The sequence below is a fragment of the Mesoplodon mirus genome, assembly GCF_964341445.2.
Source record: "Mesoplodon mirus genome assembly, chromosome: 4".
NCBI classification, from domain to species: Eukaryota; Metazoa; Chordata; class Mammalia; order Artiodactyla; family Ziphiidae; genus Mesoplodon; species Mesoplodon mirus.
This window is the reverse complement of record NC_138979.1, coordinates 43,382,376-43,400,045: the sequence shown is the minus strand read 5'-3', so window position 1 is coordinate 43,400,045 and position 17,670 is coordinate 43,382,376. Positions and strand designations below refer to the sequence as shown.

The 17,670-nt window shown below is 45.6% G+C and overlaps 1 protein-coding gene across 1 annotated transcript in view; it reads left to right on the top strand.

Annotated features, from left to right (window-relative positions):
- Positions 1-17,670, top strand: part of MYO5C (myosin VC) — a 110,483-nt gene that overhangs the window by 47,799 nt on the left and 45,014 nt on the right. Inside the window, exons 14-23 of the mRNA XM_082618869.1 lie at positions 2,765-2,848; positions 4,700-4,834; positions 5,345-5,442; positions 6,346-6,432; positions 6,885-6,996; positions 7,778-7,989; positions 10,312-10,477; positions 11,822-11,968; positions 13,907-14,071; positions 15,295-15,388. Of these exons, the coding sequence (XP_082474995.1) occupies positions 2,765-2,848; positions 4,700-4,834; positions 5,345-5,442; positions 6,346-6,432; positions 6,885-6,996; positions 7,778-7,989; positions 10,312-10,477; positions 11,822-11,968; positions 13,907-14,071; positions 15,295-15,388 (1,300 nt within the window). The remainder of the gene's footprint in view (positions 1-2,764; positions 2,849-4,699; positions 4,835-5,344; positions 5,443-6,345; positions 6,433-6,884; positions 6,997-7,777; positions 7,990-10,311; positions 10,478-11,821; positions 11,969-13,906; positions 14,072-15,294; positions 15,389-17,670) is intronic.

Below are 17,670 nucleotides of genomic sequence, written 5' to 3'. Positions count from 1 at the left end.
CAAACAGTCTCCTGGGATTGGGAAGGCTCTATATTTGTTACGCCTTTGCTCATTTATACTCGTGGCTCACACACCAGCCTGGAAGACTTTATACAACAGTCCACGTGCTGTACTCACAAGGGCGTGTTTCCAGACAGCCAGTGTTCCTGGTTCATAATCCGAACTGTGCACCAGGAAGGACACTTTCCTACCTAGGGGACAAAGCAGAGACCTTGCCCTGGGGTCCCTGAACACCCTCTCTGCCTCCATATTCCAGCACCCCTGAAAGCCTGTTTGTTCACAGTTTGTAAATTTTTGTTTTTTTATTTATGAAGAATATATATCACATTTTAAAATACATAGTCCAGAGATTTGGCTATTGTAAATAGTGCTGCAGAGGACCTAGGGGTACATGTATCTTTTTGAATTTGTGTTTTTGTTTTCTTCAGAGATATACCCAGGAGTGGAACTGCTGGATCAAATGTTAGTTCTATTTTCAAGGACTCTCTATACTATTTTCCATAGTGGCTGCACCAATTTACATTCCCACCAATAGTGCAGGAGGGTCCCCTTTTCTCCACACCCTCACCAACACTTGTTATGTGTGGTCTTGTTGACTTTATCCATTCTGACAGGTGTGAGGTGATAGCTCATTGTGGTTTTGCTTTGCATTTGCCTGATGATTAATGATGTTGAGCATCTTTTCATGTGCCTGTTGGACATCTGTCTTCTTTGGAGAAATGTTTATTCAGATCCTCTGTCCATTTTTTAATAGGATTGTTTCTTTTTTTGGAGATGAGTTGTAGGAGTTCTTAATATATTTTGGACATTAATCCCTTATTAGATATATCATCTGCAAATAACTTCTCATTCAATAGGTGGCCTTTTTGTTTTGTTGATAGTTTCCTTCACTGTGCAAAAGCTTTTTAGTTTGATGCAGTCCCATCTGTTTATTTTTGCTTTCGTTTCCCTTGCCTGAGGAGACATTTACGAAAAAGTATTACTAAGACTGATGTCAAAGAGCGTGCTGCCTGTGTTTTCTTTTAGAAGTTTTATGATTTCAGGTCTTACATTTAACTGTTTAATCCTGTCTGGAAACACGCCCTTGTGAGTACAGCACGTGGACTGTTGTATAAAGTCTTCCAGGCTGGTGTGTGAGCCACGAGTATAAATGAGCAAAGGCGTAACAAATATAGAGCCTTCCCAATCCCAGGAGACTGTTTGCAGGAACAGGGTAGCAGGTACCTGAGTGGCTCTGTTGGGGGGCACTGGGGACCATGGCAAAGTGTGCTGATTTTCTGCATCTAAGCACAGCTGCCTCGCTCTCAAAACCATTTTATTTCCTTGGCTAATGAAATTGAGAACCTAAGCTGACCCTACGGTGTGTGTGGTTTCTTCTCACCAATCCACAGTACACACAAAATGCTGCACTGTTAGTTCTTTTAAGACGGTCTTCTTGGAAGTGCCAGGTGACAAGAATTAAACGTACAGAAACCATGTACTATAGAGAGGGTCTCTTGAAGTAAATCCCATATGTGCTTTACGTGAAGTCTGATCCTTTTTTTCCCCTTGGGATCACAACTGTGAAATTATAAAGGACAACAACTAGAAAATATGACTTGATACATCATCACTCATTTCATGTGCGTCTCTTCAGGAGCCTATCTGAAAAACTCCAAGCACTGAAAGGCGATCACATTTAACTCGTTAATATTTATTTATTTATTTATTTTTTTGGCTGTGCCAGGTCTTAGTTGTGGCAGGCTGGCTCCTTAGTTGTGGCATGCAAACTGTTAGTTGCAGCATGCATGTGGGATCTAGTTCCCTGACTAGGGATCGAACCCAGGCCCCCTGCATTGGGAGCACGGAGTCTTAACCACTGTGCCACCAGGGAAGTCCCGAAATTTATTTTTGTGCATGGTGTGGGAGTAGTCCAGTTTGATTCTTTTTGTGTAGCTGTCTAGTTTTCCTGGCATCACTTATTGAAGAGGCTGTCTTTTCCCCACTATATACTCTTGCCTCCTTTGTCGTAGATTAATTGCCCATAAAAATGTGGGTTCTTTTCTGGGCTCTCTGTTCTGTTCTATTTATTTATGTGTCTGTCTTTATGCCAGTACAATACTGTTTTGATGACTGTAGCTTTGTGATTAACTGGAGAGTTGAATGTTTAAGCAGCCACCCTGGATATGTTGTTTGAGGGATTTGAGAAGCCTCATGAATCAGAAAGGGCTGCAAAGAGGGTTTTTCTAAGCCTAATTCAGTCAGGGCAAACACTGACCCACTCTAAACGACTCTAAGGGTTTTGTGGTCCTGGAAGGTTTTGTGATCAGCTGGTCAATTTTTCTTTCCTTTCTGCCACATTAATGCTGATTCAGGAAAACATTTCTGTTTGACTCAAAGGACACCACTGAGCTTTTTTCCTCCTCCTGGTGGCTTCAAAGGCAAAGGGAACCCTAAACCAGGTCTTCTTGTATTAGCTGCACATGTTACAGGGAAAAATCAGTCACCTGTGTCCAGTGGGAACTAATGGGTGAGTGTAGAGTGACCAGCGGCCAGTGAGAAGTCCAGGCAGTGGGAGAGCCTGGCGCTTTGCATCAGATGACATATTCTCAGCTTTTTAAGCTTTCTGTAATGGCGTTGCTGTGACAAACAGAAACTGAATCTCTTTTTAAAACATTGCCTTTATAGCCCCTTCATTAATCTTTCTTTAAAAAGAAAAGAAACCTGTGGTACTTAGACACTGTCTGCGTTTGCCTCTTTGGAACTAATTCCTTTCTTTGCATAGGTAGAGTATAAATGTGAAGGTTTCCTTGAGAAGAACAGAGACACCGTCTATGACATGCTGGTTGAAATCCTGAGAGCCAGCAAGGTTTGTAAAGTCCTAAGAGGTCGTTAATGTTATTCATTGTGTACTTGATGTGGATCTAGATGTGTATCAGGAAAGAGTAAGAAGTGTGTGTATGTGTTAACTGTCTTGTAGCAGCGAATTGTAGCTCCTACATACAAAAAATGACTATTTCGGAATTGGTACTAAAATATGTTTCTAGCTTCTGAAAGCATGCAAATTTCCACTGTATGCAAAATCAGAAATCAAATATGCAGATGACAGAGACGAAGGACAGATAATACAATCATTTAAAGAATCATAATTCACATTTTATTCATTCACTCACTTATAAAGCACTTATGTGCCAAGCACTGTCCTAGATTCTGGGGATACAGCAGTGAACAGGGCAGACAGGGTTCCTGCTCTCATGGAGCTCACATCCCAGAGGGAGCAACATACCTTACACATGAAAGCAAACAATGGTAGGTAGTGCTAAGTAAGTGCTCAAGGAAAACCAAAGCAAGATGGAGTGCTGCTCTGCATATGTGAGCTCCTTGAATCCACGGATCTGTATGATGAAGTGTCACCATAAGAGTGACTTCTGGCTTTTTCTTTTCCTCCTTAAACATTTCTTTCAATTTAAGAATTTTAAGAATTCAAATTCTTAAAATTTGAGAAAAAGGATATATCATACACAGTCCTTCATTTTTTGTGAAGATTTGGTTATCATATTTATTTTCCTTCTTTTAGAAGGTCCCCAGCCCTTTGCTGATGCTCAAGTATTTTTTTTCTCTTTTTTAAAAATTTTATTTGAATGCAGTATAATTGCTTTACAATGTTGTGTTAGTTTCTGCTGCACAGTGAAGTGAATCAGCTATAAGTATACATATATCCCCTCCCTCTTGGACCTCCCTCCCCACCCATCCCACCCATCTAGGTCATCACAGAGCACCAGATGCTCGAGTATTTTGACAATTTCCCAAATGAGCCTGAGCACTTCCCACTAATGGTCATAAGTAAATCACAGGCCATGGCAACTTCAGTTATTAAAATTGATTTATGACAGAGAATTCAGTGTAGGAATAGCCTGTATTTGTGTACAAAATTAGTTGATGTATTTCACCAATTGTTTACCTGGAGTCCAGTCTGGAAGAGGGACACAGATCGTGGTGAAGCACAGATGGGTCTCTGCACTAAGCCCACAAGCTGTCAGAGGTCTGGGAATTTCAGATTCACTTGTTCCACAGGGGTTACAGGATGCATCAGGCAGGAATTCTCCCCCAAAGAAGATTCTCAATGTCTGATTTAAAAGAAGAAAATACGAGGTCTTCTCCAAGAGGGAAGATAAGACATTGAAAGAAATAAGTGATGCAAGGTAGAAAGTAGTGAGTGTCTTAAAAGAGGTACAGATGAAAGATTAAGGTAACTCAGAGGAAGTTGGGATTAATTCGCTCTGGGACACCAGGGAAGTTATTGTGAAGGGGTTGGGGCTAGAGAATATTATAATAGCACCTTGAGTAATGGGTAGGGTTTGGATCTGCAGGGATGAGAACGTGGGGTTAGGAGGGAGGAGATTCCAAGTGCAGAAGCAACGTGAGCCAGAGCACAGAGGGAGGAAGAATAAATGCTTCTCCTGTTCTGACACTTAGAGTGATACCCACCTACAGACATTCACATGCTTTCCTTTCTGCTCCCATTCCTGGGAAAGAAACCGTCATCCCGAGTGAGGACGACCCCCTTGTGGAGCTGAGATTTTTGGCCAAGATTGTTACTTTACCCCCCCACCCCCCGCCACTGGTTTAGACGTGGTTGTTGTGACCATTTCCTTGATTGTTCCAGCTGAGGACTGTGGGCGAATACTTTTGACATTGAAACCCTCTTTGTTCTTCCCAGTTTCATCTCTGTGCCAACTTTTTTCAAGAAAACCCGGTTCCTTCTTCACCTTTCGGTTCAGCGATCACAGTTAAATCTGCAAAGCCAGTCATCAAGCCAAACAACAAGCATTTCCGGAGCACCGTGGGGAGCAAGGTACTGAGAGAGTTTTCTGAGGGCGAGGGGGCTGAGGGCAGGGAGCCAGGGATGGGTGGGACCCATTCCGGGCCTGGACACGGGTGCTGGGTTTCTTCAAATCTATTAATATAAATGCAAATGCAAAGAAAAGTAGTAGTTCATCATCATAGTGCCTCAACCTCTAAGGCTACACACATCTGAGCAAACCATATGTTTGCATAGTAACCCGAGTCACTAAAGTCCTTTGCTTTTGAGAGTATTGGATGGAGAACTGCGTCCACAAGAGCAGGATATGCTGATAAACCCAGTCACAGACTAAAACCTTTCATAATAGATGTTTATGCATGAAGTTAACTTTTCCTCTTCTTGAGTAACTTATCAAGGTTGGACCTTTTTTTTTTTTTTAAACATCTTTATTGGAGTATAATTGCTTTACAGTAAGGTTGGACCTTTTTTTTTTTTTCCTTTTAACCCGGATCTAAGCATTAAATTTCAGCACGATGTTTGTCACCTGACCTTGTTTCCTAGTTCCGCAGCTCTCTGTACTTGCTCATGGAGACCCTCAATGCCACCATGCCCCACTACGTTCGATGCATCAAACCAAATGATGAGAAATTGCCCTTTGAGTAAGTGTTCTTTTGCAACAGAGTGGGGAAGAAACACCGAGGAAATGGTTTCTGTCTGATGTTGGAGAATCTGCTTGCAATTGTCGTGAACTTTACTGTTTCTCGGTTTTTAAATGATTTCAAAACAAGCCTGCCCTCTACATATAATGTTAGCACAACCCCTCTGGCTAAGCCATCTCATCTCTGGGATTAAGCAAAAGGGTTAGATTTGAAAGAATTATTCTACAGCTAAAGGTTACGCAACTGAGAAAGCCAGAACATTTTCCTTGATGGTAAGAATTTGTATGTGTTTGCAGGAGAAATGCTGTAGAGGGGTCTGAAGTTTTGTCTTCAAACACGCCATGAAGCCTTACTTAGACTTGTTCTCTGGGGCCCCAGGGAAAAGGCTCAGACCCACGAGTGGAAGTTATAGAGAGCCTCTTAGCTGACTCAAGCTGAGAGGTGTCTAAGGGAGTGGTCCGTCTGGAGGTGGTGACTGTGTCTGTGTGCCCTCCGACGGTCAGGCCTAAGCCAGAGGGCCACCTGTGGGGTGTCTTATAAAGGGAACTCAGCAACAAGTAGGCACTGGGATGGGTGAGGTTGGACATTTCTTCCACTCTGGTTGTCATTCGAAGCTCAGCCCAAAGGCCATTTCCCCACAAGACTTCTCGCTGTTGCCTCCCTCAGTCAGAATCAGCTGCTTCTTTCCCCGTGTCCTCAGTGAAGCTTTCTGAACTGTTTCACAGAGGTGCTATCTTCGTTTGACGTGCAACACATATTTATTAAGTATCTGCTGGGCTCAGGGATTACACAGGCAGATCCTGCTGCCCAGGAGCTCACGGTTGGGGCAGGTCCGCTACACTGTTCATGGGCCTGTTTATCAACTGCGATGGCTTAACACATGATCAGATCGTCTTCTTTCAGGTTTGACTCCAAAAGAATTGTTCAGCAGCTGCGAGCCTGTGGCGTTTTAGAAACCATTCGCATTAGTGCGCAGAGCTACCCTTCTCGGTACGTTGTCAGTTCCTTGTTTGGGGGGAAAAGTGCCCGACTTCAGGTCTGTGCTGAGATCCAAGGGAGGGGCTGCCGCGTTTTCATCAGATATGTTCATAAGATGTCCCGCTGTGCTGTGGGAAGGCCAGATGAACGAGCAGCATGTGAGACAGAGGCCACCGTCCCCACCCTCACGCCCCACCCTCATCTCTGCACTAGTGAGGGTTGCCTGCCGCCTCCCCGGTGCCCCTGAGAAAGGGAGCTGGAGGGGGAGACAGCTGTCGGAGCGGAACGTTAACAGGAAGCATCCAGGGAGCATAACCATCCAGGTGTGCTCAGGTGAGGTGTGGGGGCAGGGGGTCAAAGGTCAGGGTCATTGTCCCCAGAACAGTGGTAGGTAAGCCCTTGGGGTCCACAGGCAGCATGCGTTTCCTCCGGCCCGCCTCCTTAGGTCTGCCTTGACTTTCCAGGTGGACGTATATCGAGTTCTACAGCCGCTTTGGGATCCTCATGACCAAGCAGGAGCTTTCATTCAGCGATAAAAAGGAGGTGTGCAAAGTGATTTTACACAGGCTCATCCAGGTCAGTCCTGCTCTCTCCTGGAACCACGGGCTCGCAGACACTGTCCTCATCTCTGGCTCTGGCTCTGGCTCAGGGCTGTAACTGTCGTGAATGCCTAAGCAGAAAGGAAACGTGCCCTGCGCGTCTGTGTGCTAAGGAGATCAGAGCAGACCTACTCATGGGGCATCATCTCCTGACAGCAGGAGACACCTTGAGGGACCCGAATTCAAACCCTGGCCTCCACTGCCACCATGTCCTCCTGTCCTGCTGTGTTCTCCCACAGCCTAGGGAGCTTCTGCGGGCCAAGCTTATGTTACACAGTCAGCTAGACGGTCGCTGAGCCGGGGGTTCCAGGCATGGCCCTCAGTGTGGACTTAGAGGTTTGCTGAAGCCATGACTTGTGACAGAAAAGGGGGGGGGGAAGCAGTTACGATGGCCAGGAATGGGTGGTGAAGAGAAGCCAAAGGAAGACAGAAACCAAGCCTTTCCAGGTGCCTCTGCTGTTCTGTGGAAACCACCTGCGAAAGGCTGGAGCTCCCCGGTAGCCCAGCCAACAATGCACACACTCCTTCCCACCCCACAGACGGATGCCTCACCCTCAAGTCCATTTCTTCCCCAGAAAGAAGCTTTAAACAAGGCAAAGTATAAACTTCTAGGTCATAATCAGAGCTTTTCTGCTTTATGTCAAAGAGATGTCAGAATAACCATGTTGGTGGCATGTTTGGATCTCTAAACATCTTTTCCAAATACTAGAGAAAATCTGAAAGATTTTGTTTCTGATTATGTCATTTTTCTCTTCCAGGATTCTAATCAGTACCAGTTTGGTAAAACCAAAATTTTCTTCAGAGCAGGGCAAGTGGCTTATTTAGAGAAACTCCGGTTGGATAAACTGAGGCAGGGTTGTGTTGTGATACAAAAGCACATCCGTGGCTGGCTCCAGAGGAAAAAATTCCTCCGAGAGAGACGAGCGGCCCTGATCATCCAGCAGTACTTCCGGGGTCAGCAAACCGTGAGGTATGTTGGAACCAAGAAGACGTGTGCCATCATTTGGCTTTCTTCGCTGTCACCTCGGGGGGCGAGGCCTCCTTCCTCCTGGGACCCGGGTGCAGATGCGTCCCCCGAGGTGGCCGTGAGCCTCCAGGTGAGATGGGGTGTCCTTGGGGGCAGGTGGTGCTGACTGCCTGCTGTCCCTACGTGGCAGAGGTGACAACCAGGACCCTGAAGAGAGGAAGCCCTGATCAGCATGCTGCTGAAGAGGGTCAGAATCCCTGGTGAGACCAGGTAGAGGGGCTGGGCCGCTGGTCCATGGGAACTGAAAACACCTAAGGTGATCAAGGTCCAAGTGAAGCGTCAGAGTAAAGACATCAGTGTACCTTGCAGGTGGTGGGGCAAACCATGCCTGAGGGGACCATGGCAAGGCTCTGCCCGCAGGCACTAAGCCCCTGGGTGGGGCTGCCTGAGTGGAGGGCAGTTCTGCCGGCCACGCCCACCCTGCCCCTCCTTGAGTGCTCCCAGGAGGCCATGCTGGCCTGGCCAGCAAGACGGGCATCCCCCCTGGACAGCATTTTGTGGCTCTGTGTCTGCCCTGCCTCCCTCCTTCGCTTGCTCTGAGGGTAGTTGAGGGCGCAGGTGTTTAAGGGTCAGGCTGTGTGGCTCAGCCTCCCTTGTCCCAAGCTTGAGCCTGACAGCAGCATCTGGGCTTCTGCACGTGGCTGACACACCACAGCCTTCGTCTCAGCACACCCCAAACTGGACTCGCCATTCCACCACCCTACCCCCACCCCAGCCCACTCTCCTCCCAGGCAACCATCTTACACAGAAACACAGCCAGCCTTGCCCTCCTGAGCCTCTGGTGTCAGTTAATAGCAGCAGTCTCCAGGGCAGGAAACTCCAGAGTTAGCTTCTTCCCCAAACTCATAGTCCCTTTCCGTTTGGGAATCACCGTGGCCTGGGATTCTATTCCCGCTTGCCTCTTGTGCCTGTCCCGTTCATTTCATTCCTGCGCCCCTACCCTGGATGAGGCCTTCATCATTGTTTGCCTTTCACTCTACAGCACAGCCCTCCACCTGCTGCCTTTCTCTCCCATCTTCCTAAAGCAGGGCCTGCCCTGCTCCTGCCGTGAATGCCTCCAGGGGGCCCTGTTTCCCACAGAGGAGCACTCAGGTTTCAACATGGTATTCATGTTCCCCCATGGCCTGGATGCAGTTATAAGCATGGAAGCTCTGTGAGGACAGGGACCATACTTGTCTGGTTCCCACTGCATCCATACGTAAGACCCAGCACAGTGATTGTCACATAGTAGGTGTTCTATACATACATACATATATATATATATATATATATATATTTTTTTTTTTTTAAATAACAAATTGTCCCCATCTATCTTTCTCACCTCACAGACTACCAGTTTTCTCCATGTGTCTTATAGTCTAGCAATTCCAGACAAATTCCCTTTTTCTGAATATTTCAGGCACTGTTAGGCCTTCATGCCTTCACTGGTCCCTTAGTCTGAAATGCCTTTTCCAGCCTTCAGTGTCTACAGAAATCCTACTTTTCCATCCAGGCTGGCTGACATCTCAGCTCTTCCCAAGCAGAATGATATTTCAATAAGATCTCTCTTACAGATCTTTTAGTAGTTACTTTACTTTTCTTCTTCTCCCACTTGACCATTTCTAAGTCTGTCTGTTTCATGAGGTTGCAAACATTGAAGGTAAGAACTTTGTGTTCACCTCCGGTCCTTCAGATAGGTCCTTCAAAAAACTTTTTCTGTAAGGGACAAATATTTGGGCTTCTGGGGTCATGTGGTTTCTCATGCAGCTATTAAACTCTGCCTTTGTAACGTGAAATCAGTCATGGGCCATTTGTAATGAATAGTTGCAGCTGCATTCCAACAAAAGTTGACAATAAGTGGGAGGCTGCAGATTTGGCCCCAGGCCGTAGTTTTCCAACCCCTGATCTAGAGCCTCCAGCGTGATTTCCCACAAGAATGACTAGAAGAGTGAGTGAGTGCAATGCCAAAGCACAGTTGTGTTGTGACGGTCTCTGTGGGTATATGAGTGACAGTGGGGTGATCGGCCTGAATGTGAAGAGTGTGGCAGTTCCCACGTGGTGCCTCGTTCCTGGAACAGGTCCACAGTTCGGATCAGGGTGGAAAGGAGAGGTAATGACACTGATCTTGAGTAGACATCAGCATAAACCACTTACAGCATTTAATGTGTAGATTTGCAAAACATTTGAATATGCCTCAGTTAAGAGGTGTTGCACAAGCTTGCTGCTCTGGAGTAGGTGTCAGTGCCCTGTGGGTAACAGATTTACTCTATATTCTTTTAAACCAAGGAAAGCTGTTACCGCCACAGCCTTAAAAGAAGCGTGGGCAGCCATAATCATTCAGAAGTACTGTCGTGCGTATCTTGTCCGCAGTTTGTACCAACTGATTCGCGTGGCCGCCATCACCATCCAGGCCTACACCCGAGGATTCCTGGCGAGGAGGAGGTATCGAAAGGTGCGGCTTTCTGGGATGTGAATGTCTGTTCGTACATGTCCACTACAGGTGGGATTTGGTTATTGTTTCAAAAGTCTAGGTAGGAGAACATTTGCAAACGATGCTACTGATGGATTAATTTCCAAAATATGCAAAAGAACTCGTACAGCTTAATATCAAAAAAACAGCCCAATCAAAAAATGGGCAGAAGACGCAGATCGACATTTCACCACAGAAGACATACAGATGGCCAGTAGGCATGTGAAAAGATGCTCAACATCGCTAATCATTAGAGAAATGCAAATCAAAACTACAATGAGGTATCACCTCACACCTGTCAGAATGGCCGTCATTAAAAAGTCTACAAATAATAAATGCTGTAGAGGATGTGGAGAAAAAAGGAACCCTCCTACACTGTTTGTGGGAATGTAAATTGGTGCAGCCACTATGGAGAACAGTATGGAGGTTCCTTAAAAAATTAAAAGTAGAGTTATCATATGATCCTTCAATCCCACTCCTGGGCATATATCCAGAGAAAACTCTAATTCGAAAAGATACATGCATGCCTATGTTCATAGCAGTGCTATTTACAGTAGCTAAGCCATTGGAAGCAACCTAAATGTCCATCAGCAGAGGAATGGATAAAGAAGATGTGTGTGTGTGTGTGTGTGTGTGTATGTGTATATATGTATATGTATATATGTATATATACAATGGAATATTACACAGCCATAAAAAGGAATGCAGTAATGCCATTTGCAGCAACATGGATGGACCTCTAGATTATCATATTAAATGAAGTAAGTCAGACAGAGAAAGACAAATATCATATGACTTCATTTATATGTGGAGTCTTTAAAAATGATACAAATAAACTTATTTACAAAACAGAAATAGACTCACAGACATAGAAAACAAACTTAGGGTTAGTTACCAAAGGGGATAGCGGGAGGTGGATAGATAAGACTTTGGGATTAACATATACACACTACTATATATAAAATAGATAAACAACAAGAACTTAACTGTATAGCACAGGGAACTATATACTCAATATCTTGTAATAACCTGTAATGGAAAAGAATCTGAAAAAGAATATATATATAGGTATAACTGAATCACTTTGCTGTACACTTGAAACAAACACAGCATTGTAAATAGTTATTTACAATGTAAATAATTGTAATTTACAACGTAAAAAAGAACTTGAAAAAAGATAGGTAATAGTGCTCTGTGGGTTGATTACAAGAAATTCAAATTTTACCCTGTAGGAATATTTTGGTAGTTATATCTCCCAACACTGGAAGAGTTGATGAGAAAAACAGTAGAGACCCAGTTTGCGTTTCACAAAATCTTGTTTTAAAGATGCTGGAGGAACACAAGGCTGTGATCCTTCAGAAGTATGCCCGGGCATGGCTGGCCAGGCGCAGATTCCAAAATATCCGACGATTCGTGCTCAACATTCAGCTTACTTACAGAGTTCAACGTTTGCAGAAAAAGCTAGAAGACCAGGTAGATGTTCCTAACGCATCTTTCATATTTACTTTTTCTAACAGATATATTTTGCTCTGGGCCAGTTCCTTAGCTATGCTGTTGATGAAATTATTTTAAGGCAGGACAAGAAAAATTGAACATAAAATTTTCTCTGCCATTTGAGCCACAACCTTGTCCCCTTTAGCGTGCATTGTGCATCTGCATTATATGTTAACTAGATCCTCTTAGAAGACACAGGAATGCCTACCCACCCCCTCCTCCCCAAAAAAGCAGTTTCCTCCTGGTGCCAGCAAGGTAGCTGCTTAAGAGATAACTTTCCTTCCTTAATCCTGTAAAGGGTCACAGTGATCCACTACTTGTCTTGTTGGACTATGTAAACTGTCAATATATTACTTTGACGTATAGCCCTTTGTCTTAAAAACTTAAACTGTGCTTTGACCTCTAACAGGTGGAACAGTGCTCAGAGCTTTCTGAAAGATTGTCTCCTGGGTTATACTCCTCAGGTTGGCTCGAATAAAATACTTTATTTCTTTTCTAGATTGAATATTGATTAATTATTTTTTTTTTGTCAACACTGTTAAGATTTATGCCCATGTTAGGAGCTTCAAACAGCTTACATGGACCAACTGAGCTAGGAGACAGAAGCGCACTGTGAAGGGCTGATACATATGGTTGTGTAGGTTGCACACTGCACAAGGGCACCTGCCCAAGAGAGCAAGTGGGGCTGAAATCCTGTCTGGCTTCACTTGCCAGCCCATGAGTCTTGGTATAAAGCTGTACTGCCTTGAGGCATGGGTGCCTTTTTCTAATTTGCACAAAGATGCTACCTGCATGCCAAGCCATGCTCCCTCAGAGCTGCACTGGCCCAGAGAAGTTGCCGTTTTCTAACTTGCCCAAAGGTCTATGTGGTCTAGCTACAGCCCTGCCAAGTTTGGGAAAATTCCCCATACCATTCCCATTGATAGGAAAAAACTTCATATATCCTCAGCCAGTGGGAGAGAGCTGTGGAATATGCAGTGTCCAGTTCTATGAAACTTACTCCTGCATCTGTCTCAAATAATACTGAGATTCTCCTACAATAAACTAATAAAAAAAGCATGTGTCCAAAAAAAAAAAAAAAAACTTAGCCCTAGGGGTCGTTGGTGAATGGATGAATGTGCAGACAAGAAACTGTAGGTTTTGTTAAAGTTCCCCCTCCTTGTGCTGTTGTGCAGCAGGCCTGCATGTTATATAGCTTGTGGAGAACAGCATTGAAAAACAGCCCTGGCCAAGTGGGAGCAGGGCCCGTGGGAGTGTCCACACACCCTGAGCTCCTTTCTAGGTGTTCATGTGCTTAGGGCTGCCATAACAAGCCAGCACAGACTGGGCGGCTTAAACAACAGACATTTATTTTCTCACAGTGCTGGAGGCTGAAAGTCCAAGATCAAGGTGTTGGCAGCGTTGGTCTCTCCCGAGGGGTTTCTCCTTAGCTTACACATGGTCTTCCTCTCCCTGTGTCTTCACATCATCTTCCCTCTGTGTGTGTCTGGGTCCTAATCTCTTCTCATAAGGACACCAGTCATACTGGATTAGGGCCCACCTGTATGACCTCGTTTTACCTTAATTACATCTTTAAAGACCCAATCTCTAAATACAGTGACGTTCTGAGGTACTGGTGGTTAGCACTTCAACATGTGGATTTGGGGGGATGGAGGGGACACAGCTCAGCCCACCACATTAGGGCTGTCCTGGAACTCCAGGGTTGCACTAAAAGAGCCACCCGCTCAGGAGGGCATTTGCCTAACTAGCTCTGCATCCCTATTTCACTAGGTTGAAGGTGCTCATACATGCCATTGTAATGATAACTGGGGTCAGTGTAAAGAAACCTCCGATTTAGATGAGAAGTTGTGAGGAGCAAATGGAACAGCTTCTTTATATTTGTTAAACCCCTAAGTATAGGATGTTTCTTTCCTCTAGAACAGAGAGAACCATGGGCTGGTGGAAAAGCTGACCAGCCTGGCTGCTCTTCAGGCCGGTGACGTGGAGAAGATTCAGAAACTGGAATCAGAGCTGGACAGAGCAGCCACCCACAGGCAGAATTATGAGGAGAAGGGGAGGAGGTACAAGGCTTCCGTGGAAGAGGTCTGTGCCTGTGGGCGTAGGCTGTGAGTCGTGCCGTGAAAGAGATCACAGTGCAGCACTTTCCCACAGAGTAGACTTCTGCAGAGCAAATCAGATTTTGCCATTGGCTTCCATTACCGAAGAGAGCCTGCATCCTAGGGGAGGGGAAATCTGAGGCCTGGAGTCTGGGGTGGGGGGGCAGAAGAGGAGGCTAATGCTTCAAGAAGCACAATATAAGGTTTCCTCTTCCTTCCCACGTCTGTAAAGTGATGAAGGGCCTGAGAAAGAGCCCTGGTCAGATGCTTCCCTCTCTTCCAGCATGACCTTGATCTCCTGTCACTTGTCCACCTGGTGTGCATCCTGGAAGCATCGTCCCCAGAGCAGCAGTGCAAAGCATGGGCAGGTTTTCGTCTCTGTGGTGTAGTAAAAAGAGCAGTAGACAGAAAAACCAGATATCCCAGGCTCAAATCTTCTCTGGGCAACCTTGGACAAGTCACTTACCCTCTCTGAATTTTGGTTTCCTCATATGTAAAATGGGAATAACAAAAAGGGACTGACAGAATTATTGTGAAGATAAAATTGTCAGATAAAATCATTTAACTAAGTGACTGTCATAGAACCCTGCAAAAGCGTGAACTGCTGTTTTCTAAGCAGGTGGTCTTTATTACCATCCGTTCTGCACCTTCTGAAGTGCCACAGCAGCCACCGTAGTGGCAGCCTGGAGCCCCAGGGCATCCCTTAGCCCTCCCCACGACCAGATGCCTGGCTGCACCAACACGGCTGCTGGCATCCCCCTCACTGCCAGTCACCAGCCGTCAGCACCCAGGGGCCCCCAGCTGCCAGCCCAGCAGGCACTTTACAAGAGAACTTAGGTCGTGATCACACATCCTTCCTGAGTCTCTAAGTGTGAATCCACTTTATATCATAAATTTCTTATATTAAATATATAAATACCCTGGCCAAGAAAAAGACAGAGAAGTTTCCTTGACTTTGGGAAGACCTTGGATTTGGTTCTTTCTCCTTGATTTCAGCCATTTCGGGGCGAGACTGGGAACTAGTGTCTGTTGAAGTCACATGGAGCCCTTGCACGTGGAGCTAAACACAACGTCTTGGTGGGCTGGTGCCGGCTGTTACCTATGGATGGGAGCCGAGACCAAAAAATACTAATTTAAAAATATACAGGCAGTGGTGACAAAACTCAAAGCGAGGTTTTCAAAAAAGCATTTTTTTCTTCCCTTTGCTAGAAATTGGCAAAGCTTCAGAAGCGTAATTCAGAATTGGAAATACAAAAAGAACAAATACAGCTGAAGCTTCAAGAGAAGACTGAGGAGTTGAAAGGTAAAGCCCAAGGTGACCCGACACACATTCACCCGTTCACAAGTCCAGTCATTCAGGAAATAGGTACTGGGTGGGAACTGAGTTTCAGGCTGGACCAGGAGGCTCTGGCATAATGAGAAAACTTTCACTCCACAGAGGATAACTTTATTTAAATCGTGGCAACTGTACCCTACAGATTCATCTGGTTTATTTCCATCTTTTGTTGGAGCACAGCCATCCCTGTCTCAGAACCTCCTGGGCCATTTACAAAGTACCGATGGGTGGGCCGTCAGCCTGGAGCTGTGATATCAGAAGATGGGGTGGGGGAGTATCAGTGGGTGGTGGTGGCAGGTATGGTTCAGAGTCTGTATTTTTTTTTTTTCTTTGCGGTACGCGGGCCTCTCACTGTCGTGGCCTCTCCCATTGCGGAGCACAGGCTCCAGACGCGCAGGCTCAGCGGCCATGGCTCACGGGCCCAGCCACTCCGCGGCATGTGGGATCTTCCTGGACAGGGGCACGAACCCGTGTCCCCTACATCGGTAGGCGGACTCTCAACCAATGCACCACTAGGGAAGCCCCAGAGTCTGTATTTTTTTAAACCTTGTAGTCATTCTGATACATTGTCCAGGGCAGTGTTGGGATAATGTTTGTGGCTTACCAAGGATTTGCACTCAGATTTCAGCTCTGTCCAAGTTACTTAGTCTAAGTGGTACCCAGGTCCTCTGCCACTGTCCTGGCCCTGAACAAAGGGCCCTGCTTAGCACTGAGCTACATTAGCCCTGAGCTGTCAGATGCAGGCCCTTGGGACCAGCAGTAACACTTTCCTTTGGAGTGTGGAGCAGCCATCCTTAGCCTAGCTCTGTCCATCTGTACTTGTCCGACCCAAATTCTAATTGCAGGCCCTTGCTAAATCCCAGAGAAGGCAGCAGGAACATGAGCCTAGTGGTTCCTCACCAGGTAGTTTAAATCACCACACTGGATTATCTGTCGTGTCCAGGAGCTATTCCTTAAGCTCCAGCATGGGGGCAAGAGCGCAAGGGTTCAGGCCTGGGGATCTAGCACACACCTTAGGCCCAGCTGTTGGTGGATGTGCCAGCATCTGGAGCAGCACTAAGCCCTGGGGGTTCAGGTCAGAGTGCAGGAGAAGCACATGTCAGGAGGAGGAAGTAAACATCCTGAGACCTGGCCAGCAGAGCAGGCAGGGTGTTCAGGTGATGCCCAGGATGAGCATAACCTCCTGCTGCAGATACTGTGTGCCCTGCACCCTGTCTCTAAGGGCTGATGATGTGGGTGCTGGGGCCTACGTACGTGGCAGTATTGGACAGGAAGAGGTTAGAGGTCTGTGAGTAAACCTTGAACCTGAATTAGGTAAGGGCTTTTTAATTACAATCCATTCCTCTTGAGTGTTTGTCCTTCTTTCTAACTTCTTTAAGTGGAATTTCCCACAAAAAATTTTAAATTCCCACAAGTATATCCTGAAAATTATATTCTTGACAGCATTGACATGTTTGGGTGGGTAATTTTATAGCTCCTTCTAAAAAGTGCCTGAAAGCTTTCACACCCCATGTTTATAAACTGCTTATCCCGTGGGTCTCCCTACACATGGCAAACTGAGTTTTACAAAAGCACCAACTTCCACTTACTCTTGTGACGTGGGACTCAAGGATATTATCGAATGCTGTTTCCCCTTTTTGAGATTCCACCTTGGGCAAAATCTCATTGCTTTGGGGAAGAAAGTCCCATTTGGGCAGCCTCTTTAGCCCATTTGCAAATAGCCCAAGATGGTAAACACCAGAATTGAAGTCAATTCTGTGAATGAATTAAACACTTAAATTATACCAAATACGGTATCTTCGAAATTAAAGCTTAAGCATTTTCCCTAGTATTTTCTGGCTGACTCATGACATTCTGAAGCAGTCATTTTGATTCAGCAACATTTTACACTGCATTAGACAAACTATTAAACTGTTGGCTTTTTTAAATTTTTTAAATACAAAGTCATGTGGAGGATTACTCTTGTCACCTCATCCCTGGGCTCCCCTCTGGGGCAGGACTCAGAAATGAGGTAGAACTCAAGGACGAGGTGTCAGCTAAGCACATATCAGGCTGTCAGGCTTTGATGGGCTGCATCTGTTAATCCTGTGCCCATTCTGAAGGGCACCTGTTGTGTGTGGACACATTGGGAACGTGGAGCTGTCCTAACCAGAGACTGTCTTGAACCCCAGTGATTGTTTCCCAGTGGTCAGGTAGGTGCCCACTTAACCTACACTTTGTGTTAGATTCTTGTATTGTATTTAAATGCA